This window comes from Anneissia japonica, unplaced genomic scaffold, assembly GCF_011630105.1.
Source record: "Anneissia japonica isolate Jap-2015-1 unplaced genomic scaffold, ASM1163010v1 scaffold287965_len1858130_cov191, whole genome shotgun sequence".
Lineage (NCBI taxonomy): Eukaryota > Metazoa > Echinodermata > Crinoidea > Comatulida > Comatulidae > Anneissia > Anneissia japonica.
Window position 1 is genome coordinate 461,552 of NW_022748342.1, and position 26,629 is coordinate 488,180.

The window sequence follows — 26,629 nt, forward strand, 5'->3', positions numbered from 1 at the left end:
AGATGTGTATAAGAGATCGTTAGTACATAGGCCTACTGCTCTCTTACATGCAAAGGTGTTTTGCATAATAGCCGCGACCAGGTGGATTATGTATGCCTACATTTGGATACCAGTTCTGACCTTTTATTAAGTAGGATTGTCTTATTAGAATTAAGGATAACTAATTTTTCGTCCATGCAAAGTTTGCACTTACCAAACGCTGCGCATTTTACGGATGAACGCTTTATTATGTTCCACTCTATGTTAAACTTGGTATTCTCATTTTTTAGTTTCCACACGTATGGACATCACTGTGATTGTGATTGGTGGTTTGAAATCAGCGTAGCGGAAGCTACATGTTAACTTTCAAAAACACTTTCACCCACCCTCTCTTTAGTACAAAATATATGAGGCGTGGGTTTAGAAAGGGATATGGTAGTTGGTCTTACTGAAAAAAATCCCTCGAAGCCTCTGCTATCAACAAAAGCCAAATAAAATACTGTACTGTACATCATGATCTTAAACTCTTATATATGGTGATGTCTGTAAATTCAGGCTTCAGCGATGGACATCATTGTGATTGTGATTATGAATATGAAATTAAATGTCAATGTGTGTAATTGTTCTTAGCAAATATACATATATATATATATATATATACTATTAAAAATCACAGTGGCCCCCCCCCCCCGCACCCATTCGAAAAATTCGAAGCAAAAAAAAATTAGGCTAGGCTTATGCTCAAGAAAATGGGTTAATGCTTTCTCAACATCCCTTTATTGAAAATAAACATGGATAATGAGTTCGTGGACAAGTTTGCTTCAGTTCACAAAAATAGAAAAATTAAGTTATTTTAAGAGCTTTCAACAAGATCTATAGGCCTAGAAAAGGGACATTGTGTTAATTGTTCAATTATATAATTATTATGTATAACCATATTATGTATTTATTCGTCCTTCATTTCACAGCAACTTAAATACTGCGTTCAAGAGATATACTTTAACATATCTGTCACGGTTAACGTGTATTCGGGAATCTAAGAAGCAATATTTTTCAGTGGGCGTGGCCACCGAAAATAAATTCCACACCCCCTCATATTTTTGGTCGCCCCCCCTCCCCATTTTAACACTGCTAGACACGCCACTGACCAAGAGTCGAGTTACTCCAGTAAGCACAATAATAGTATCACTAGATTTATAGAATATAAAATAAATCCTTTTTTTTTTGTATTTTGTTATCTATGAGATCAGTAGTAAGGCCAAATAGAAAAACAAATTATGCTGCTTTTAGCGTCAACTCCCCATGCCTGATTTTTCCGCCCGCCAGCGAAAAATGCTTGCTAAAATCGTATTCAAATTAATTGAATATTTTAAATGTCAGCAAAATAACGAAACGTTTAGGCCTAAAACGAATAATTGTAAAACGATTTCAAAATAAGGTAATTTGAAGTCTAAACTAGATCTACCGACATGATGCCCGTAGGCAGGATTTTCGATGGGGAGGTCGGTTTTGCGACCGAAGCGGACCTTATGAGTGGCGACCGCCTAGGGATCCCCATGAGGGGTGAGGCATCCCCTGGAAGCTCCGACAAATTAGCATTTTGAGGGCCTTATATGGATTTCTGAAAACCATAATTCGTTAGAGATAGAAAAAGCACCATCAAATGACATTTTGCAGGGGCGGATCCAGAGGTGTCCAAAAGGGGGGGGGGGGGGCGAAATTTGGCTGATCGAGACTACAATGCCCTACGGGGAAATTGTTTCTAGACGCCCAAAAATAAAATTTGAAGCGTTCTGGGCTAATTCCCCGCGAAATTTCTTTTTTTCTTTTTTTAACTCCCAAAAGGGGGGGGGGCTCGGGGCCGGATCGAGCTCCCCCCCCCAACCTAAATCCGTCCCTGTTTTGACAGGTTAATAATGACTGTTCTTTTACAATGTATGTACCTTTCTTAGTTCAAGATGCCCTGTATGACCCTTTAGCGGCTTTTTTTAAAAATTCCTAATTAAATTCCCCTCCCGAACCTCCCACCGGCTCGGCCCTACGGCCGGCCCTCGGATGGCACCACATGCCAAAGTACAACTCTCGCCCGGCCTGTTTGGGATGTTGGCCTGCCTTTGGAGAAATCCTACCGCCACCACTGCACCACATACACACAACAAAGGTTTATGTTGATTTACCTTGGACACGGGCATCTGCAGTTCAGACTACAAAATAATTAGGCCTACTATGTAGTCTACGGACAACTTACAGCTAAAAAGGTATCTAAAAATAATTCCTTTAGTTTCCAATATGACCTTTGCATTTTTTTATTTTTTTTGCCAAAGTGCTTCTTTAGTAAAAAGAAATAAAGAAGCCAACCACATTTTCTTTTAAAAAAGAGTTTAACTTTATTTTTTTTTTCATTTCAATTCGATCTTCCAACAAGGTAAATTTTAATTATCTACATGGAACGGTAGCTAAACAATCAAGTCTATACTGATAACAAATATTATAAATCTGAAAAATTTAAACACCACCAGATACATATTATTATTGCCTGCATGTCATAATTATTTCAACAATGATTAGGTTTTTCAATATTTGTTGAATTTTATACATCATGAACAACGGTAAATGCGGTGATAAATGTATTTATGTACATTGTGCACAATCAGTAGATTTAGGTACTTTCTCACCAAACCTGTTTCAACTCTGTGGTTTCCTCTATTATACTATTTTTGACAATGCATTTTTTGTCTCTTCCATGTTTATAGTGTCTATTTTTTTTTTTTTTTTTAATTTATTTTAATTCGATTGAGTATTACTGTACTATTAAATCTCTGAACAATGCTTATTTGGATTATCTACAATCCCGTTCTGAACTTCTCACCCAATCCAAATTATTCTAATAATCTCATCTTACAGGGTTATTTTTAAGATTCCACATAAGATAGCTTTAAGAATCTAATAACGTCTGGTCTGTTCTGTAATAGGGAGCTTTTTATTTGCGCGACGACGTAGCGTTAGATGGATTCCATGACCGTCCTACCATCTGTGAGATGGCCCGAGAACTCAACGTTCTCGCATGGACAGATGACTTCTCAGCGACGTCATAACGTCACATGTCCTACCGTCGTTGTGCAATAGAAAGCTCCTTATTATCTTTCTAATAGATGTAATCACATCTAGCTGATACGATTTTTGTTTATCTTGAATCAATATTATCATCACAAAATATTGTTGAAATAAATAAATTATAGAAACTCTAACCTGAGTGATATTTTATATTTCGTATAATTTCCTTGAATCTCTAATTCATGTTAGCTATTTTTATAATGATTCCCTAATCCCCAATTCATGTTAACTTTTATAAATTTGCTTAATATAATTTCTATTAATTCCTAATTTTATTTATTTTCGTAGTTTCCTTTGATCTCTAATCCCTTGCTCTGCAAGAAAGGGGACCAATTAGTAAAATGTAAATAGAGACATATTTCTATATCTCTGTGGTAAATATAGTAAATTGATAACAAAGAAGTTGAATTCATAAATACTTTACAATGCATCAAGTTTTTTTTAATCAAAAGTTATCAAATTTCAGTAATCCTGCCTCACGGCCACACCACAAGTCAACTATTCTTACCGGTCCTCTCTTGCTAATGCTTCACACTGGGCAGTTACAAGCTAAATACAGTAATCACTTCATGAATTATTTTGAGGTTTTGGAACATCATTGTTTTAAAGCCTTCCCAACAATTTGTTTAGATCATACTTAAAGCATACCTTACAATAAAAGACACAAGAAGGTAAACAAATACATAAAAATATAAAATGTATTAATAATTATGTACAATTTAGAGTTTCTTAAAATACATTAAGCATAGTACAGCAGAAACAATAAGGGAATAAATTGAGAAGAAATTGAACAACTACTGGAAGATGGTAAAGAACTTGAATAATGAATGATACAGTAGGTCTACATTAGTAACACATGCATATACAATATTTAGATTTTTATTATTAATAACATAGATTCTGTTTATGTAGGGGTGCATGTAGGTAAGCAGCTTTATGCAAGGCACTTAAAATGTTTTATTCATATCCAATATTTACATGTCCCAAGTTCACTACCTTTTAACAATAACATTGGCTGAAATTTGGTACATAACTGGAATATTACAATGACAAACATCAATGTAGCCTAGTACTATGTTTTATATTCTTTGGTAAAAAATTATTATTCATTAATTTCATTCTATCTTAATATTGTTATGGTTCAGTGGTAAACTAAACATAAATGGCCGTATTTGAATGGTCGTTTTTCGTTAAACCACGCCCACCTGCGCAGTCGTAAAATCCTACTTAACAAACAAAATGGCTGCATATCTACCGCAATACACGCTGCATAATCAAGGCTGCTTCGGATTGTGGCAGTATAGGTTTTTAGTTAAAAAATGTTTTCATCCAGTTTTTGAATTCTGTTAGCCTACAATTATTTTTTTACTTCAATGTGTGGGTAAATATCGTAATTTTATTTTCTGAAATTTAATCTAAATTATATTAACGCAAATGTTGTTGCTAAACTGACCAATTGGCCATATTTTTTTGGTCATGTGGATAACTTAACACTGATTAACGCATTTTGGTTACGTTAATTTTCGTTGTCAACAAAGTCTATTTTACGGACCAGTCGAATGAAAATAATACTCAACGAAAATTCGTACTCTACGAAATGAACCAGTCGAATAAGCCCTATGAGAATGATGATTATTGTTACTGGTATACCAATGTACATTAACTACTGGAATTACCTATCAGTTAGATGAACTATCATTCCATTCACCATTTTCTTACAAATCACTTGATGGGACAGTGTAAATCCTTTCATTTACACTTTTAAAATTGATTGATTGCACTAAATGAGAACAACAAATAAATAATTGACTTTCGTAATCTGAATTCTTTCAAGGAAAGTATAAATTGATTTTAAAAGTTATAAATTATTATTTTAAACATAAAAAATTGGCAAATGTAGAATTTCTGAAAATAAAAATATTAGTCTTTGTTGAAATACTCAAGATGATTAAAAATTTGAATAGTTTAGCTACAGATACATAATGGCAAATCAATTTTAGCTATCTAAAGTCACCTGCAATTAAGTATTCATATAATGAATGGCAAGAAAGTTTTTGATGAAATTATGAAAATGGTATCAAAATCACTTAGATCTATGATTAATACATATATGGTAAATGATTTTGGCATATGATTAATTAATATTGTGTAATGTATTAAAATTCATAATACTAAGCACCATAATGCAAAAATGATTACTTTACTTTAGTAGTCATTACTTGCTGCACACCCAGATGGGTAGAATGGTGTCATGGGATAGTAGTCTCCCCTGCCAGGTGAAGAGCGCCCTCTATTCGGTGAACCATGACTGTGGTGGTACTGATGTCGACCATGGCCTCGTTTACCCCCTGGACTCATCTTGCCTCTATGAGGTGAATTCCCTGAGTGGTGCCACTGAGGTGTGAACTTTCTTGAGTCTGGGCTGTGGATGGCTTGTCCTGTAAACTTTGGTTCCACATGGGTTTTAAAAGCAGGCCTAGATCCTGGTGATTCGTCATCAGCCCCTGGGCATGCAGGCACATTAGTCCATACCTTCAGTAGAGCTTCTCCAACACTAGGCTCAATTTCCTTTTATATTAAAAAAAAAAAAAAATTAAAATTGCATTTCTTCAAATAATCATCTGACAACAATTTTCCCTATACCTATATACATGTATTATTATTCTTATTTCTCTAAATCGGAGTTTTGTGTTATTTTACCCTTAACATTGTGTTATTTTCCCCCTAACATTGTTTTTTAATTGTTCTCTAATTTCTCCATTGTCTAAGTTCCCCTTAAGGTAGGTTTCAGTAAATCATCATCATCATTATTATTATTATGTTACATGTTACTAAAACCTACCTTAAGGGGAACTTAGAAAATGGAGAAATTAGAGAACAATTAAAAAAAATGATGTTAAGGGAAAATAACACAAAAGATATTCAATCCGAGTTAGAACTATTCTTATTATTATTATTATTACAGTATTATTATTACAGTTATAACATACTTTTTAATATACAATAGAAATGCTGAAAGCAGAAATCAAAGCCCAGTAATTGTTTCTTTTATATATAATTTTTATGTAAATTTTACAAGCAACCTGTGATATGGCAAGTGCTGTGCTCTTAGCTCATGCCATTCTATCACAGATCCAGATTGAATTTTATTGTAATGAAAATCATTACAAAATCAGAAAAATTGTTTCCCATGTTACAAATACAAAAAGTATTTTTAAAAAAAATGTATACCTGTCCATCTCTACTGACTTGCAGTTTTTTATTTTCATTCCATGGATTAACAAGGTGTTGGATTTGCTTGTAAGGCATGCTTGACCTGAAATGGTAAACACCATTAAAAACACACTAGCAAAATAAATTGCCGACGTTTACTTAAAAAGAAATCTTCAGAAAAAAATGTCATCTTCAATGTTAATACTGTTTCTTTTAATGTTAGCATATTATGGATATTATTTTTACTTTAAACCTTTTCTGAACTCAAAAAAGGTTACAACACATAAAATGCTTCTGCCTACCAAGTACCTACTGACGTCAATGTTTCTGCAGCATCTGAATGTTTGCTAGCATAACTGGCCAATATATGTTTAGTGCTATGGAAACATGGACAAGACCACTGCCAATACGTATAATTCTTTGAATTCATAAATAACAAAAGCCTATGCTCTTTGACGCAGCCCGACCCGATTTATTGTCGGGGACAGTCTTAAGCCGTCGTGAGAAATATTAAACATGTTTAATATTCTACTACGCGACTGCCCCCGACACACACTATCGCGTCTGCGTTCAACTCACACAGACCCGACGCGACAACAAATCGCGTCGGGCTGCGTCGGCCGACGCTGTCTGAGTTGGCCTTTAGGCACAAATAAACAAGGTCTCTCTAAGCGCCAGGTCCAAGTAAACAAAAGGTAAGGTGACAGTAATTAAAAAGCAGAATAAAGATGCAAGAGATTCAAAGAACAGAGAAAAAAGAAAACACACAATCCTATATTAACAAAAATTGGAAAACCAGTCAGGAAACCAAAAACAATTGCAATATTTTGTGCGATTTGAGATTACTGCTAAAACAGTGGTCAGCAAGATCACGCGTCAACTCACAGGCTTTGGCATTTAACAAGCCTATCAAAAAACAAAACAGAGGAGATAAAAGAATAGAAAATTTGTGTTGTTAGATATAAACTAAGCAAACTTTACCTCTTGATCCACTTGACTTTAAAAGAACTACCCCCTTTTGGGTTACTAGTGGTGTCTGAAATCATTTTAGCATAGCCTTGGAAATTACCAGTGTTGTGTGATAAGAACACTAAGTAAACTGCTCTACATGTCTGTGAAATAAATATTACAGAAAATTATAGATGGCAGTATCAATGAAATATACTGTAGTGCATGGACTTAAGGAAACTAGGAACATTATTTTAATAATACAATGATATGAATTAATATACAGTGTACAGGTTAGCATGTAAAGTTTATAACCCTAATGCAGAAAATAAAATTCTTGCATCAAAAACATATGGACCATTTTAGCGGATTTATTTTGAAACAGCGCCGCCAACGTCTCGCAACTCACTGGGGGACTTCCAGCGGCCTAGCCTGAGCAGCTGCCTAGTTACAAGTGGAGCACCGCGCAGCGGATAGTGCCGCTAAGCCTGTACTATAGCAACAGTAGACAACAGATACGATCTTGCTAATTACTGTAATTACTGTATATCTAAACATTGAAATAGCTTTTTAAGACTAACGCCCGTGTTCTTAAAACAAACTTTAGTCGAACTTCGAACTAGAACTTCATTTAGTGCTAGTTGCATCTTTAACTTCAATTTGTATTCACAAACAATGTAGACGAAGTTTTTATATACGACTAAATCAAGTCCTAGTTTTAGTTCAACAGAAGACGACTGGCAAGCCACGACTATCAAACTAACCAATGAAAAGGGCTAACTTTAATAGCAGACGAAATTTTAGAGATCCGGTAACGCGGATGAATATTAAGCTGCCGTCTGTGGTTCAAAAACATATTTCCTCATAATTCATAATAGACCATCATTCCCTTAATTAATTTTCTCTAATAATAACTATATTAGTTGTTAACATATTACAATAGAGAATTTGAACAGACGCTGAAAATTTGCTTTCTTTGGAGAACTATTATAGTTGAGCCCGAGCGGTGCCATCTTTGTTATTGTTATTGTGAAGCTACGTGATCGCAACGCGAGGGGATTTCGTGCAAATCAGGAACTTTCGCATGTGGCTAGCAAAACATGTAAATTTCTCCTTCTGGAAGCTAAACTTGATGTCTCTTTTGTTTAACACACCAAAGATATATCAAACCTGCGTATACAATCGTTTTTATTCGTTTCATTTTATCATGAGTTACAAAAAACACGTTTTTAGTGGGGTAAATATTTCAAATCGGCGATTTAGCCTGACTAAAAGAATCGGATGGCGGAGGTATCATTTTAGTCGAGGTTCACGTCATTTAGTCGTAGTGCTAGTCGAAGTTCATTTTAAGAATACGAAATGACGTAATTTTAAATTTTCAGTTCGAACTACGACTAAAGTTCGTTTTAAGAATACGGGGGTTAGACTTGTTTTTAATATAAATATTTTGTGTTTTTCCGTTTAAATTTCTTGTGCTCGTTAGTAAATTAGTTTTATCATTGATTTAATTCATGATGGTAACTACGTCAAGCGAAATGCTAGGCCTCTGAAAGTCTCCCAGTGGTAGTTGCCAGGTTATCGGAAATTTTCATTTCACATTTTGTGAAAATGGTCTATAATTATACATGTACTTACAGAGTAGGCAGCATTTAGTTTCTTCTCATTAGCCCCTGTTACGGTCCATTCCCCATCATCAAGTGATGCATCAAAGTACTTATCATGAGGAGCTTTCATTATAAAGTACTTCATACCACCTTCAGCACCACCACCTTGTTTTGCTGCTGGCAATACAGCAGCAGCATCAGGGACTGGGTCCCATCTTGTGAAAGCAGTTTGACCTGGTGTTGGAGAACTTGCAACTTTTACTCTAGAATTATTGTGAAAGTTAGAGGGGTCTGAACTGGGAAACTTTGGTGAGGTCCACCGACCGGTATCATGTTTTGGTCCTTTAAAAAAATAAATAAAATGATTAATTATGAAGAATCCCAACTGAGAGAACAATTAAAAAATACTGTTTAACATGTTTTTACATGGTTGGAAATTCAATAATACACAAATTAACTCACTGAAATCTCGACGATTGTCTCTTGGTGGGGTCATGTTTTTTTGTCCATAGTCTTGAGTTCCAAAACGGCTGTTGATATTTCTTGCTGGTGGACTATTCATTGAGTCAGCAGCTAGCAAAGTAAAATTTGTAAATAATAAATTTATAATTATTTATTAAATTTAAAATATAAGATGGTTGATGGAAATATATAAAGGTACAACAGTGCCTACCCATTGGTTTTGGTCTTTGACCTATACCAACTGGTTGTTGTAGCCCTGCCATCTGCTCTTCATTACTCAAAACTTGAATGACAGATCTAAGGACAGCCTGTGTGGGTAAAATAAACAGTATCATGATAATGTTACACACAAAATACTAAATATTACAGAAAATGTAAGTATACAGTTAACTGTTGAACAACTGCATATACATACTAAATACAATAAAGATTACATTGCATATTAAATTGTTACAAACAAATTATTATTGCTCTGACAAGTTACTAAAATTTAAATTGCTTATTTACAAGAATCAAACAGGTTATCAGTTTTTATGCTAACAATATATTGGCCACAACTAAATGAGAATAACATGAGTAATACCTCATCTGCCTGCGACCAGGGCTTGGCTGGGGCTCTCATTCGCCGAATAAATAAGGAATGCCATTTCTGCCTTAGTCTAAATGTAAGACTAGCGGCCTGTGGGAGAAAAACATTTTAACTGATAATCAGAAATAGAATGATTCAAAATCACAAATATAATATCAAAAATATATTTTATAAACATTAAATAAAAATCAATTATATTATCTACATTTTATTATATGCATTTACCACAAACTATGTATAATAACATTTAATATAACATCACAAATATCCAACAAATATCACATCAATTACAAAAATGGTAAGTCCTTATTACATTATTAAATATATTAAATTAGAAAGTTGAAGTTAAAATAAATATAAAATAGTATATTTAAGAATTTTATGGAAAAATATGAGAACAACCTAGACTGAAACTACAGTAAACTGTGCCTACATGACTAATGCTTCTTGGGGAGGAAAAGAATATTCAATCCAGAAAAAGAGTGGAAAAGGCAGCAATATCACACATTCTACTACAACCTATAAAGTTTATTCTACATACCACTGGATCTGCTTTAAGTGAAATCCAATTATCCATCTTTATCAGTGACTTGGTGGTATCCTCTGTATCTTCTTCACCTTCACTACTGCTTGCAGCACCACCACCAGCTTGCCCACAGTATTGTTGGATAAGGTTTTCTTCAGCTACAACAAACGCATCGTGGGGTAGGCGGGCAGGGCCAGCAAACAGAGCAACTGTGATTGGCGTCATTAAAGTTAAGCATCGTACACTTGTCAGGTGATTTACTCTAAGAGAAAATAAAATTTTATCTATGTAAATTGTATATGAATCGTGGGAAAAGTTTGACAGATATTTAGGTCATCGGTGGATATATCAAGTAGTGTAGCATTTCGAGAATATGTAAGGAAACCCGTTGGCAAGCAAAAACCAACACGAACTACAACAACAAACTAAGATTTTAAAAGTAAAAAACCATGAAAACAGACAAGTAGAAGAGTCATCAAGTAATTTGCATTTGCAATGTCTATGCAAGACAAAACAGAATATCAGATAATAAAAGACAGAGGATTCCTAAAACATGAACCACAATCACTATCCTTAGGAGTCCTATTGCATTGTTGCAAGAGTAAATACTACAAAACAGATACATATAAAAATCTCTATTTTATTATTATTAGTAATATTGTAGAAAGAAATATTGAATTTCATTATAAACATACAAGTTTCTGAAGTTCAGTTGGCAATTATCAAAAATAAGAATATAACTCATGACAAAGACTAAGACACAGTCCATGTTGTTCTTACCGAGTTAACTCTTCATACATCAACCAGTCTGTTGGCAGGGAGTGGATAATTTCTCTTTCTTGCGCTGATCGATTCTTGGCTCCAGTTGGATCAACAAGAGTACATGATGGATGAAACCGAACTTTGGATTCCCTCCTGTTTAAGACATAAATTCAATTGTCTGTTTTAACTACAGTATCAATATGCATAACAAGAATAATGGAAATGCATAATGATGACCAATGAGTTTGAGATGATGTCGGGTGTATAATACAACACCCTCCGCCCCACACCCCACCTTTCCCCTTTCATCATTGGAAGTTCTACTTTTTTCAGCCATTATGGTCTTAATACTGCATCTAGTTGGCTAAAAACGGAGCCAAATGCTAATTTTCCCAAATAATACCATTTTATGAGTTTTTAACTGAAGGTTAGACACTGGACTAGAAATACCCCTAGATTATGAATAATAACTTTACAAAAATGCTCCCAAGAAATAAGCAACTATAGGCATGTTCAGACGAGTTAGAAGTACACTTTGAAGTAGAACTTTACTTGTCGTAAGCCCTGCGTAGTGTTTGTGAAGATGCTCTTTGTGACAGGCACTTTCCGCAAGACAACGGGGAGGCGTCAACAATGACAATTCGGCTTAAGCGCCCTATTGTTTACTGTGGTCTTCACGCTCTAATGAGTGTTTTAACTAACACTATTGTTAATCCAAGCCAACTTAGGTAATTTAATTGTCTTTATTATATGATTATTGTTTTGTATATTTCTTTTGGCTAAATAAAGAATGAATGAATAAATAAATAATGAGGACAAAACCACTGTCCACCTGTCTTCCCGTCCTGTTATGTAAAGTGCCTATTAAGTTACTTCACAGTTACTACCGACAATTGACTGCAGAGCAAGTGTGGTAATTCCACTTACGCAAGGAATATTAGGAATACACATTCAGAGTAGTGCTGCAAGTAAATACTACCTTTATTGCGATCTAAATTTTTTTCAAAAGATAATTACCTAGAAATGAGTGCCAAAATAATTTTTCCTGTGATGTGTAAACTCTTGTAAGACACAATGTTTTCATAATTGTGTACAATTTCAAGAATTTATGTGCCAAATAACCGTTGAGAAAGTGACAATTCTATTATGATATTAATTGGCATAGTTACTTCTAAGCTTTAAACTACATCAGAAGTAAACAGAACATTATGCCCTGGGTAATCATGACATGGACACTTGTCTGTCATAATTTTACTTCAGATGGAAGGCCACCTGATTATAACCTGAATTCCTTCCTGTATCACACAGAATTGGCTTTCATGCATTTAAAGACACCAAATGGTCAGCTTCAATGAATGGACTGCCATTCTTATATAGAATAACTAGCAAATTTGACTGTGTTGTTTGGCCATTGATGTGAAAATAAATACAAGCTCACTGTGTTGTCATGATCATTCGGTCTCGATTTACTCTTATGATGTTTGGGTACATGCCAGCACACAGCGCTGCTTTTACTACAGCCCAGTTCTCTGAGTTGGCATTCAGATCTCGGATATCTCCTGGACCTCTAGCTCGTACAAACCCTGATGCTCTTAGCTGACCTAAAAGTTGTGTTCTGAAATAATAAAATTACTATCATCAGCAAGTTTAACCTTCAGAATGCCAGCATTATTTTCATCATTAATCTACAATAATAATAATAATAATAATAATAATAATAATAATAATAATAATAATAATAATAAAATAAATAAATAAATAAATAAAAAAACAATAATAATAATAATAATAATAATAATAATAATAATAATAATAATAATAATAAAGTGAATTAATCATTATTACCATCATCAAGAGCATACAAAACATATCATTTTCTGTGAATATGCACTATTCAAAGGCAAGCACTATCATTTACCATCCTAACCATATTTTTCTTCGAAAAAGTGTTCTTTACAACCTCACTATCAAACAAACTCTGTTGGCCATGGTAACAATTACCACTCAAACAACTTATGGTATTTTGCAGTATATTTAGGTACTTAGGAATATGGTGATGATAATCACTATCATCATCACTTGACACCCCAACAATCATCCCTTAAAGTTTACCTCATTCCAACAATCATATCCATTGTTGCTTGTGATAGGAAGTTGCGTTCACAAAATTGCTTGTCCCAGCCATCACTTTTAGCTCTTTGCCAAGCCTGATAATGAAGAAACATTTATGATAGGGCCAAATTATGGTAATATTGCTTCAAAATCTGTGGTCAAATATATTATTTATAACCTAAAACAATTTAAGAATTAATATGAAAACAACTTACACACACACCAGCAAGCCTACACTAAGAGAGCAATAAAATATTAGAAAATGATAGTATAATTATATAATTAGTGAAATACTCAAACAACAAAGGATAACATTTGAACAGGGGATTTGGCATATATATATTGGTTTGCCCAAGAAATTATAGGACAGACAGATTTGGTTTTGCATAAACACCTTGGAAATGTCTTAATGTGTTTTGAAAGGCAATTCCATAAATGTTTATTATCTGTTTCTAACCCAGAATAAGAAGTTACAAGCTTTGAAAGGCCAATTCCAAAATGTTTACTATCTGTTTCTACCACAGAATATAAAGGTACAAGCCCTAAAATATATAAAAGAATAAAATAAGGGGACTAACCTGGAATACTCGTAAGTAGCTCATGTGGTCACTGAAAGTGTTTGCAGAATATTTCTTTCTGATACTTTGAGCAGCTCGCTTGTTGGATGGATTCATGGGCAATATAACTGAAATTAGGACAATGCATTTTAGATATTGTAATATTAATATCACAATCAATATTTACCCATAATAAATTATCATCACCATCAATCACCTTAATTATATGAGAATGTAGTGCAGGGGTATGGTTTTTGGCTAACAATCAAGGTATCAGGGTTCGAGCCTTAGGCTGGCATTTATTGTCCATGGGCAAAGCTCATTATCCACATTGCCTTTTCACCTAAGAATTATAAGTTAGTATATGATAGGTTTGAATAAATGCACTGCAAGCTACAACATAATGGAATAATCCTAAGTAAGGAAAACATGTGTTTGAACCTCCCAGATAATATTAAAACAAACTCTGAATCCATGACACTTTTAAATTTCAAAAATTCTATTTGAAATCCTTTATAAGAAAACTTGCATGTTATTCTTCAATGTAAATTACTGTATTGTGAATTCTTTAAGAAATATATATATATATATATATATATATATATGAGTTGCTGCATAGACAGATTTGTATATATAAAATAAGAAGTCAAACCAAGTTCTGTATTATCTGCTGGATGTATTGCTTTCAATGTAGGCATGACTAGGTGTAATAGAAGTAGATGTAAGACATGTAAGCATGTTGTATGTACGGATACTATTGTAGGACCTTCCAGTAATTTTTCTATTCGAGAGAAATTTACATGTACCTCTAGTAATGTTATATATGCTATTATTTGTGTTAAATGTAATAAGGTTTATATAGGAGAAACGAAAATGAGGCTTGGAGATAGATTCGTTGAACATTTGCACTCTATCAACCTTAACACATCAGGTCTTCCTATAGCTGAACATTTTAATGATAATCATGATATTAATAACGATATATTAGTTACCGGTATCAAACAATGTAATTCATCTGAATTTAATCGTAGACGTTTGGAGGAGCGTATTATTTTTCAACTAGGTACTTTGAAACCTCATGGACTGAACGTCTCATTTAAATCTTTTAGAGATTATTTTGTTATTTTATTTATCTTGCTATGATGCATTCTGTGACCATTATACTATGACTTTTATTTTGCCTTTTATTTGTTTTCTTTTTTTAGACCTATGTCATTACACGCCTTCTAGTCGTAGCTGTTTGTATTGTCTTACTATGTTCATTGTTTCACTATGCCGCCAGTACCGCCGTTTAGGCTTTACCGATGCCACCGCTTCTTTTATATATGTTCTCTATATAACCCTGTTCATTCCACTATCCTGAGTAACTAATGATGTGATCGCCATGGTTACCAACCTCTCACGAGCAGATATGTGCTGCCACTCTCCCCAGCCGATCCAAGTGCGTTGTATGGCTGACAGGAGTAAAAGCCTTCATCGCTATGTTGAACATTGTCAATAGTTAGTGAGCCGGACTTACTAAGTTTCAGCCTAAAAATACAAAATGGAAATTAATAAATGATCTCTCCATTCATTCAAAACTGAGGATTCACCGTGTTTCTCAATACTAAATTTTTTCTCTTAACGATCACAACTCGACTTGCTGCTCCTTGAAACTGCATGTTCTGTTGTCTTGTTTGTAGGCGTTTGTGCTGTGTGTTAGTGCTGTCTCTTATACACATCTAGATGTGTATAAGAGACAGTATATTATCTTTCTTTCTTTAACAAGAAATTTAAAAGTTATACAATGATGATGAACAATACATTTATGTACCGCAAATATATACATACATGGATCTCTGTATGCCAATGAGCAGACAATTGTGAGAATAGGATCCAAGCACTTGAATACAATTGAGTAAAGAACCATCTTGCCAAGTGTGGGTTCAATCGGAAGGTCAGCAAGGTGATGGCCGAGTTCTGTTAGGTCCTCCCAGTTATCCATTGCATCAACATCCTAAATACAATGAGTGATACAATCATACTAGAGCGTTAACTACAATAAATTTCATCTTTTGTGTTATAATAGCCTATGTTAAATATAAAATGTTTTAGGCATTTATGTAGCATAATATTTATATTACAAGATTGATTGAATATTTAGAATTTCACCTTAGGGTTAACATTGTCTGACATTATAACGTAACTCTAAAATGATTTACATAGGCCGTTTGTAGAATATACCTTTAATAACTGGATAGAATTCTTGATTGTAAGAAAGTTTGGAGGTTCAGGGGCTTTACAAAGAAAGTCTGCTATTGGTGTATTCATTGGAGCTAGCATTTTGGTGTGCAGGCACAGTTCATGCAGCGGAACCCGCAGCAGCTCAGGGGTCTGGAATTCATGAAGGGTCTTGAAGCGAACACGACTTAGAAGGTGAAAGCACATGCCAGGCCTACAACGGCCAGCCCTGAATGGAAAGAGATACATTAAGGTTACAATATAATCAGTTAATTTCATTAGCAATCATCTTAACATATGAAATGGAGATGTTACAAGGATATTGGGTCTAAAACTTTACAAGGCAAGTCTAAAATTATGTGACAGATGCAATTGGCACCTTTCACTTTGTGGATTATAAATAGTAGAGATGATGATGATGATACGAAGATAATGATGATGCTGATAATAATGATGATGAAAACAATATGGTGATAATTTTAATATTGATTTTAAAAATGCTATTAATGAAGATGATGATGATGAAAGATTCATTATTTAGATTTGAAATTCGTATTTTTATCAGTATTAAAAAAAACCTGGGTGTGTACCGTACCTTCCCTTTCTTTGTATTGCACTTGACTTTGATATCCAATTGCTCTTCAATGCTGACACAGATGTGATTGAGTCGAAACATTTCTACAAGGAAAAAAAAACATCACAGAAACATTCTTTGACAAAAAAAGGTTTCCTACACCACTAAAGGTTAAAGGGGTTGTATGATATCAGTTCGCTCACGGCTGTTACCTGCATATTGTATGATATATATGTATTAATCAAGTTTACGTAAGGCAATTAGTCTCAATCTTCAACTAAAGCCTTTTAAATTGTATTTTAGCCTTTATTTAATCAATTATCCCATATTTCCGTCTTCAATTTACTTCGTATTTTCCTGCACACTGTAAGCGTACCAATGTCGAACAAAGACAACGCAGGTAAGCAAACAACACGGCATGCGACTCAGGTGGTACAGGCCCCTAAGACTAAAGTATTGCAAAGCTCTGAACTAGCAGCCATGATAACGGTAGGAATAGCTGAAGCCTTAACACAAAAGTAATAATAGACATTTTTGGTGGTCTAGTCTCAGATGTTATTGACTCTAAGCTTACTCCGCTGATCGAGCGGGTCGATCGAATGGAGAGTCATATTTTTGATTTGGAAATTACTAATGATGATTCAACGCTGAATCATGAAAACTCGAACGAAAAATACGAGCTCAGGAAGAGGAATTGGATGCACTTCAGTAATATAATAGAATTGTCTTCAAATTTTTGGAATTAATGAGTCTAAAGGTGAAATCACTGAGGACATTGTCATCAACCTAGCAAAAGACAAGTTAAACGTAGATTTGACCGTTGGTCACATAGATCGATCCCACCGGACAGGCAAGAGGAATGATACACGATCTAAACCAAGACCTATCATAGTGAAATTTACATCATATCAGTACCGAAAGAGAGTAATTATCCAAAGGGAAAAGTTAAAAGGTTCTGGTATATCAATCCAAGAGGATCTTACAAATATGAGAAGGGCTTTACTAACCAGAGCTAGTAAGCACCCGAATGTAAAAAGTGCCTGGTCTACATAATTTATAAAACTAATTCACAATTAATCCATAAAAATATCATAACAAAATTATATGTGATTTTACCTCTTTCACCTTTCCTGAATCAATAACAAAAACAACATCACTAATTGTCACACTTGTTTCAGCAATGTTTGTTGAAAGAATCTGTAAAAACAAAGTATTTTAATCAATACAGGTGTTACAATGTACAGAGAAGACACTGTCTGAGTTGGCCTTAGTAAATAGAGTAATGACAATACATTTAGCCACTGAAAATAGAGCAGTTATTGCCAGCCACTGACTAGAAAATCTAGTTGGCATATTATTACTTTTCATGATATATATTGTATTTGACAAAATTTTGTAATTATCTAAAGCCCCTACCCACTGGACTTAATTTGGTCAAATTAACCGAGTCACTGGCTAAATTGACCAAAAAAAAAGTCGGTTACAATTCCCTCAGGGTTAAATTAACCAAGCCGAATGGTTAATTTTACCGACCTCAGCCTGCCCAGTAAAACTTACCACGGTATCGGTTAAACTAACCACGCTGGTCAAGAAGTCCAATCTGAACGTGCAACATGGTTAAAACTTTCTGAGTTCATGACCTTCGGTAGCGCCCTCAATAATATTTTTTATACACACCGGTTAAATCTTGGTAAAACTAACCACGTGAATAATCCAAGTGCGAACAATGGTGAAATGTACCCATGACTTTGGTTAAAGTTACCCTGGTTAAATTTACCATTTTTTAAATCCAGTGCGAACAAGGCTTTAGAGATACACTTACCATTCCTTTCTTCCTTTTTCTTCCAATTATTATAATTAAAATTATTGTTATTTTTTTTCTTTTATATCTAGTGGTTTTTACACAGCACATTGAGATCTATTATGGAAGGTGCTATAGAAATACTAAACTATTAACTATTACCCATCCTGTTAATGGTAGAGTCTAACCTCACAAGGGAATGACTAAAATAAATGTACTTACTATCTTTCTGATTCCCTGCGGAGCTATTCTAAAGACTTTCTTCTGGTCACTACTTTGCATATTAGAATGTAATGTGTAAATATAGAACCTGTCTGAATTTCCAAATGTGGTACTGTCTGACAACAGCCAATCTCTGAGACTCACAATATCCGAGTACCCAGGTAAGAATACAAGGATGGAACCTTCAAAAAAGTATTGCAAGTTTTAAATAATTTGTAATATCCAATCACAGGCAAACAATTTTCTTTTCAAAAATATAAAATCGGAGAAAATAAAAACAACTTTCAAACATTAAAAAAATGTTCAATTAATATTTTATTAACTGAAAGAGTTTTCCAATTTAAATCTTTGAACATAATAATACACTGTACTTGACTTGACTTTGGTTATTGTTCTCGCAAATTTATGAGCTAGGCAAAGAATACAAGTATACAGTTGTTAATGGCGAGAACAATTTTTCCCATTTTTTTTTCAACTGAAAGCTAATGAAATAGCTTAATATAAAAAAAACCAATGTGGGCAATGCAAATTTTAATTTTTTCTTTCTATTTTTTCTTGCTCACCACATATAGTTTATGTTAAGGAGCCTAAATAAGAAAACTGAAATACATAAAAAAGGTACAAAAAGCTATAGAGTACTACAGTGTTAGTCACGATGCCATGTGATACTACTCTGCTGCAATCGGCGACACAAAATTAGTTCAACCGACGCCATTTTTTCCACTGACAAATGATCCCAATTTCTAACATAATTATTAAGAAGTTGTATCTTAATTTTTCTTTGTAAATGTTAATTGATGATCAAATGTGTGTTTGATAACTAATATAATGCGAGCTTTTTGTGTTTTTAGTACATTTTGATGGCAAATTATTAGGTTTTAAAATGCCTATTCCAGAAAGCCTATTCTAAACTATTAAGATTATGAAGTCATTCAGGCGTAATGAATGGTAACCAACGTACAGAGGGCGCCACCTGGTGTTGTGACGACACGACTGTGGTACTCTATAATAAAAACCTTTGCCTACCTTCCTGAGAGTTCTTAATAATGTAATGGAGAAGACTAAGTATGAGATCAATGTCAACTTTCTCATCATCAAAACTATGATGGTAGGCTTCCAACAGCTCCTTATCCTCAAGGCTTATGTCATCACTTTGCTTCACTAAATCAGCTCCTGTGTTACATGTACTCTGAATAGCAGCACTAGATGTAAATACAGTAAAACATGCATTTTACGTAACTCTTGGTAAAAAGGGGTGTTCGTTAATTGAAAAATTCATAGTAAACTAAATTGGGTGTCAGTTTAAAATGTCTAGGAAAAGCTATCACCTGCCATTGAGCGCCGATAGGCTGACGGCGGCCAGGCCTAGCACGAAACCGACAGAGCAGCTGCGTGGTCTATCGCGCTAGAGCCTAGCTGAATTTATCATTCTTCCACTTAACAAAATGTTATTTTAACTCTTAATCAAACATCTGTTATGTTTTATGGACCTTTTTTATTGTGTTCTTTCTAGTTGTTAGATAGCCGCAATCACATCTAGCATTCATGTCGTCAATAAGTTGGTGACCCAACACTCTCGTTCGTCATTGTAAACATGTGCGCTCAATCCGACGACACTTGCGTTGGTAGTTCGTTGTTCTGGTTAGGTTTATTACATTATAGTGATTATTATACCAGAAATGGAAGAAAAGATCGAACTATTAATAAAATAAATACAACAAACTTGATTTTATCAAGAAAAATATCCATTATCACTTTGTAAAACGTGCGCAATCAGACTTTTTTATGGTAATTAATTGATCAGTGATGGAATCATCAGGGGCAAAGACACTTCGTAAAATCGATGTGCGTAAAATGGACGTTTTACTGTAATAAAATATTGTTAACATACATAGAATTACATGCATACAATGTACCTCAACTGTTTGTTTCATTTGTTCGTTTGTTGAGAAATTTAAATATTAAATTGAATAAGGTAAACACAAACTAAATGTGCTTTATAACTTACATATGTGCTTCAATAGTTTCAATCACTTCTGCTTGTCCCATTCTTTTAGCCCAGTCTAGAGCGGTTCTGTAAATACCGGAGAGATTTAACAAATTTTCATACTTAAGTACAATTCCACAACAAAACAACCATAAACTCTGTGATGATGATGACAATGACAATGAGGATAAATAAAAATATATGATAAACATGAAGATGATGATGATATTGGTGATGAAGTCGAAGATGGTAAGACGATGTTGATGAAAAAGATTAAGATGACAATCGTGACGAAGATATAAATAACGTTGAAGACAAAAATAACGACAAAAATCAATGAAGAATATTAGGGGCCAAACAGGTTTATACCCAAGGACACAGAATTTTAGTATTTTCAATTTTAGTAACATAAAATGGTCTTCAATTTCATCTTGAATAATGCTACTAAAATTTAAAATAAATTGTGAAAGAGACTTACATGTCATTTGAAGCTCTAATATTAACATTTGCACCAATGTTTAGAAGACGCTCTACAGCATCATTGTGGCCTCGTCCAGCTGCAACCATTAATGGGGTAGCACTGGTTCCAGAGTGCGAGTAGTCAACTGAAGGTGACAAAAATGTACAAAATCAACCCACTTAAAAAACTTTTAATGACCTATAATAAATATCATAGTGCCTTTTATATAGTACCTAATATAGTTAGCATAAATTTATGACTTGTAATTGTTGATACCCAAATAAGTATGGTAATCATCTTCAAGTGAAGCAAACTGCATCCTTCTAAACTTATGTCTATCAACTAGTCCCTTTCATTTCTCTATGTCCTTTTCATTTCACTCTAACAAGTGTGTATAGTAATAGATGGACAAAATAAATAATGTTCAAAATTACCTGAGACATTTTCACTGAGAAGTAAATGAAACAAGTGGGTGAATGAATCCTCATCACCAACTAACCAGCAATTACTGATAGCTTGGTCCATATCTTGTCTCAGCCAGTCAGATAAACCATCTGCATTCACTGATGCCTTTTAAATTATGCAAGAACAAATAAGTCAAGATATATAGATGTCTATCAATGGTCTTGAGCGGATTCGATTTCATGGAGAGTGCAATGTAACAATGAATGTACAAAGGATCATAGATAATACTCGTTTTATCCATCCATTCATAATGACAATCCACTCTGGCTGTCACCGACAATCAGACATCAAGTGCACACAGCAGAGATGGATTTGTCGGCTGATGGTCCCATAACCACTGAACGACGCAGTGTATCTTTGGCTTAAGACATTTTTTTTTTGGCTTAGGACCTTCTGATATTCTCTAACAATTATTTCACTAATTATTTATACAATTCATATTCATTTTATCCAATTTAATATTTTAGAACAAGTACCAAAAATATATATACCAATAGCAAACTTTTTCTAAGTGACAACTGTTTTCACAAGACAATCATAATCATTGTTTATTTTTGACAATGCAGTCCCACCATCACTTACATCTGTACTTGAAGATTAGTTGCCAAGTTCCAGTTAAATGGTACAGATTTCTTAATTTAATCGATTGTATATTGGTTAAGTAACTGAATATTCATTTAAAGTTATAAGAAATAAAATCATACTACTTTGTCAAAAATGGTGTTTTTAAATGGGGAAAGGTATAAAAAAAATGAAATACACAATCCCTAGAAGTTAGACTTACTGTTGGATCCACTATTCCAGGAACTTCACCAATGATTAAGGGTTTTACGTCTACTTCTTCTGTGTCTTCCTTTAACCACTGTTCTAATTGGTTTTGCTGTTTCTTTACTATACATATACAATTGAAAATATATAATATTTGTATTATAAAAGCACTGAATTAGGGGAAATATGTATATAATCAGTTTATGAAAATTTTATTTTCGTTTGTGGATTTTATAATTCTTAAAGAAATGTATTAACACTGCACAGATAACAACCATTATGAGATTATTAATAGAATAGTAGCCATCTTCTTTCATCTTCCAAATATATATAAATTCAATTAGTACCATAATGGCGAAAGCATGGGAAGTGTATGGTGGATTACTTACATCGCGCAGCTTCTTTTTGGTGTACTTTCATCTTATCATTCACATAACCAGTGCTACAAATACAGAGGTAATAAATTAATATATATATGACTTTAAAATTCTGAAATTTTTTATGCATTTGCTAAGACATAAATTTACACCTTTGCAAGGTACAACAAATTTCAATGTTGAATACAGTACAATCGTTGATATTTTTGTTTAAGACTTAAATGAAAGAATAGAAAAAATTCTAACCATTTTAATGCATCTTCTAAAAATAATTGTTCTACAGGAAACAAGTTACCAGGAACTGGAAGAAAAATATTGTATATGTGGTCATCCAATAGCTGGCTAAGACATAGATAAAAAAAAAAAAACACACTACCTTGTACAGTAAAAAGGTTCACTGATTAATCTCAGATAACATAGTATAATACATACTTGAAGTATCAAAATTGTGTTGGGATTCAATATTTCAACATTAATTATGTTACCATCAGGAATGATGAGGAATCGGGTATCATTCCTGATGATGATATAATTAATGTTGAAATATTGAATCCCGACATGATGGCGTGCATTTCGATACTTGTAGTATGTATTAAACTATCTTATTTGTACAGTAGACAATGGTATAGATCAAGCTGTAGTTGAAAGTATAGAAAATGTAATACCTTGAATAACAGGGCAGGAGCTGAAGTACTTAACAAACAAATTGATATCTAATGCAGCACTCATCAAAATCAGCTTTACGTTTCTGTACTTGACAAGAAGGTCTCTCAAACTAATTAACAAAAAGTCACTGAAACGGTCTCGCTCATGAATTTCATCCTAAAAAGAGTAAAACAATAATTTTCTTTACAAGCGGTAATTGTGTGTAAAAAGAAACTGCTGGCAAATGCAGTGGGCCCAGCTTTAGGATAATACAGACATAATTTGATTGTGAATGTTATAAAGACAGTGTATATATGGTTTTGTGCAATTCTGCAACTTAGTATAGTTAATTGATTTGATGATTTTTATATTTTATAGACTTTGTCTTTTTAACAAAGACGACAATTTTCATGACATTAAAATTCATTCTGATTCTGATATCCTTAACAACAGTTAATACACAAATGAACATTATAATTACCACAATGATATGTGTAACAGATTTGAGCAAATTACTTCCACCCATAAGTGTACGTAGCAGTACCCCATTGGTACAGAAAGTCAACAGGGTCCGAGGAGATGTTCTGTAAAAGGACAAAGATTAAAATTTAACTTAAAGAGATACTGATTTTTAAATCTTATAAATTATCAATGTTATATTTCATATTAGTATTTTAAGGATTAATGAAATAACTTGAAATCAGAGAAAAACAGCTACCAGTAGCAATTCTGATCAATAGATCAAGTATTATGTGCTATAGAAATTAAAACTACTGTATTGTATTAGCCTATGATGCAGGGTCTACAATACAGCATCACTATAGTTGTTATACAATTGCTATAAAAGAGTGACATTATTTAATTAATGCTGTGTAAAAATCAGTGCAGTATGGACAAGTTGAAACAACTAACCTGCTTTCTAGCCTGATCTGATATCCAACAGTCTGGCCGATCTTTTCACCTCTCTCAGCAGCAACTCTCTCTGCTACAGACAAAGCTGATAACCTCCTAGGCTGTGTGCATATAATCCTACAGTTCCTACTAGCAGCATGGTGATTGTCAAGAATGTACTGAGGTACCTACAAAAAGTAACAATCTTTTGTTTCCATCATGTACAAATCAATAATTCCTGTAGAGAGCATATTATACATTCGAAAACATCCTGATCATTAGGCCTACAAAAACAAAACTGTTTGTTTGTCCTCCAGCGCCCGCCCCTAGCTCACTGAAAAATAGATGCATTGTTTTTAAGAAGTTTTTTTTAACAAATTTAAGAGATTTTTATTTTTCTCCACTTTCCACATGAAAGTTGTCTAAATTTGGTGTCCGATGAAAGGTATCGCCATTCTAGGCCTAAATTATTAAATTATTGATTATGGGTTATTTTTATTCAGTCTGATGAATATTCTTTGAAAAACAAATAGTGAGACAGGCTTACTTGCTAGCATTGCGATTTAATATGTTAATTTTGGTGACAGGAGAAAAAAATATTTTTGCACCCCCACCCCCTCCTATACAATTTTCAGCATTTAAGGGCAAACAATATTTTTTAGGCCTTATCATATTGTTTTTTTAAACTTAAAATAAGCGCAATTAATACATCTATTACACAATTATAATTCTGAAATAAATCAAAATAAATGAAATAAATTTAACCTGAGTTGTTTTTCCTGAACCTGTATCTCCAGCAATAAGCATCACTTGACTATTCTCAATTGCAGCTAATATGTCTGCTTTCTTGGAAAAGACTGGCAGTGTTTGTCGGAAGGCATCTAGATCTGACGTGGATCGTTTGGTTGGTACTTGGGGAACAGTGCTGTTTAATCTTCCTGTTGTTTTGTTTACTTCTCTAAAATGTTGTCCTGTAAGATGAAATTTGCAACAATGTATCAGATGATTCATTGCAAAGTTACATTATATATAATAGAGTGCAATTTATAATGATTAATTTAAATGATTGTATACATGACAATTAGCATTATTCACATAAATACAACCACCAGTAGGCTCAGTCATCTTACTGTCATCAACTCCAGTAATCAAAGATACGACATTGCTACTACTACCACCAACATCACCATCACAATTACATTTCCCAACCAATGACAGCATGATGAAGGTAGTGAACAATACAATAGCCTACTACTTGAAGCTTCACACATTCAGTGAGAAAATAAGATAAATTCAGACAATAAATTTTGAATTAAAACCTGTAACACAATTGGCTGTCGAGAATTTTACCATTTTCCCCTGAGAGCCTTCCCCTTTCCGTCCTGGGAAGAAGGTCCTGTTTTTCTCGAACAGTAACCGGAAATCGTTGAAGAAGATTGTGACACTCTTGATGGGACTCTCGACTAAACTGGAAAACAGATACACTGCCAGGAGTGGATGTTAACTCTTTCTTGAACAGGGATAAAAACCTATTGCTGCCCTTCCTATAATGAAAAAAAAAAATATGATGCGAGACTAAGCGCACTTCAGAAAATTACATCTTCAAAAATTTTGTGAATTGTGTGTGTATGATTTTTAATGAGAATTTCCCCTCAACAGACAGTAAGCAACATAGTGGTTGAGGTTATTTGTCTTGCAAGGCAAAAATGTTACTGTGTATACCTGCCTTGAGCAAAAATCTTATTTAATAGTCAACATAACAAACCTGAATGGCCAAATATAAATGTTCATTTAACTGGCTCGCTGAGGTGAGAGGTGGGAGTTAGATACAGTGTTATGAAAATCAATAAAAACATATCGTAGGTAAGCACACTGTCAAGCATATTTTTATATGAAAAAGCTGGTTAAGCAAACTGCTCTTGTGATAACATTTCAGTACTAACTTACCCTTTACTCTTTGACTTGAGGCCAAGTTCTTCGGCTAGTCTGTGTATGTATGCTCTTTCAGTAGATGTCAAAGAAGAAGGAAATTCCAAAACTACGAAAGAAGTAGGCCATTTCATTTATTTTTGTTTTTCATTCATTAGGATTTTTTCAATTTAAAACACTGACTACAATGTTTGAAACCCGCAAAAAAACAACTTTTGTGCCAATTTTGTTATTAAAATAAAAATAAATTATAGACGCTCTTTTATTCTAACCTGTTTTTGTTTCATCATATCTGAACTCCTCGACAGCAGCACCTACACCAATTTTCAGTTGTTCTTCAACACAAATTGTCTTCTTTCTCCAACCTTCTCCTTTCCTATTTTGTCTAGACATCCTACTTGGCACCTATAATTAGTAAAATACA

General features: G+C 33.8%; 1 protein-coding gene across 1 annotated transcript; it reads right to left on the bottom strand.

Moving 5' to 3' along the window:
• Positions 1–2,341: 2,341 nt before the first annotated feature.
• LOC117120825 (3'-5' RNA helicase YTHDC2-like) lies at positions 2,342–26,629 on the bottom strand. The gene is made up of 31 exons (XM_033265907.1): positions 26,478–26,629; positions 26,224–26,314; positions 25,627–25,820; positions 25,042–25,247; positions 24,298–24,464; positions 23,867–23,969; positions 23,406–23,562; positions 22,987–23,041; positions 22,753–22,805; positions 22,380–22,486; positions 21,565–21,700; positions 21,149–21,275; positions 20,692–20,757; positions 19,710–19,885; positions 18,684–18,865; positions 17,777–17,857; positions 16,682–16,764; positions 16,090–16,315; positions 15,697–15,862; positions 13,888–13,994; positions 13,310–13,404; positions 12,636–12,812; positions 11,216–11,350; positions 10,451–10,697; positions 9,904–9,999; positions 9,532–9,628; positions 9,321–9,431; positions 8,890–9,200; positions 7,288–7,418; positions 6,325–6,409; positions 2,342–5,661 (listed from the first exon to the last, which is right to left on the bottom strand). Exons 1-31 carry the CDS (start codon positions 26,596–26,598, stop codon positions 5,299–5,301), a joined length of 4,452 nt encoding a protein of 1,483 aa, XP_033121798.1. The 5' UTR covers positions 26,599–26,629; the 3' UTR covers positions 2,342–5,298.

Coding starts and splice junctions, on each gene's coding strand:
- LOC117120825 (XM_033265907.1), bottom strand. CDS start 26,598: ATGTCTAGACAAAATAGGAAAGGAGAAGGTTGGAGAAAGAAGACAATT. Junction 20,758..21,148: donor ATTAGAGCTTCAAATGACAT/GTAAGTCTCTTT, acceptor CGGTATTTACAG/AACCGCTCTAGACTGGGCTA. Junction 16,765..17,776: donor ATTCAGGAAAGGTGAAAGAG/GTAAAATCACAT, acceptor TTTTCCTTGTAG/AAATGTTTCGACTCAATCAC.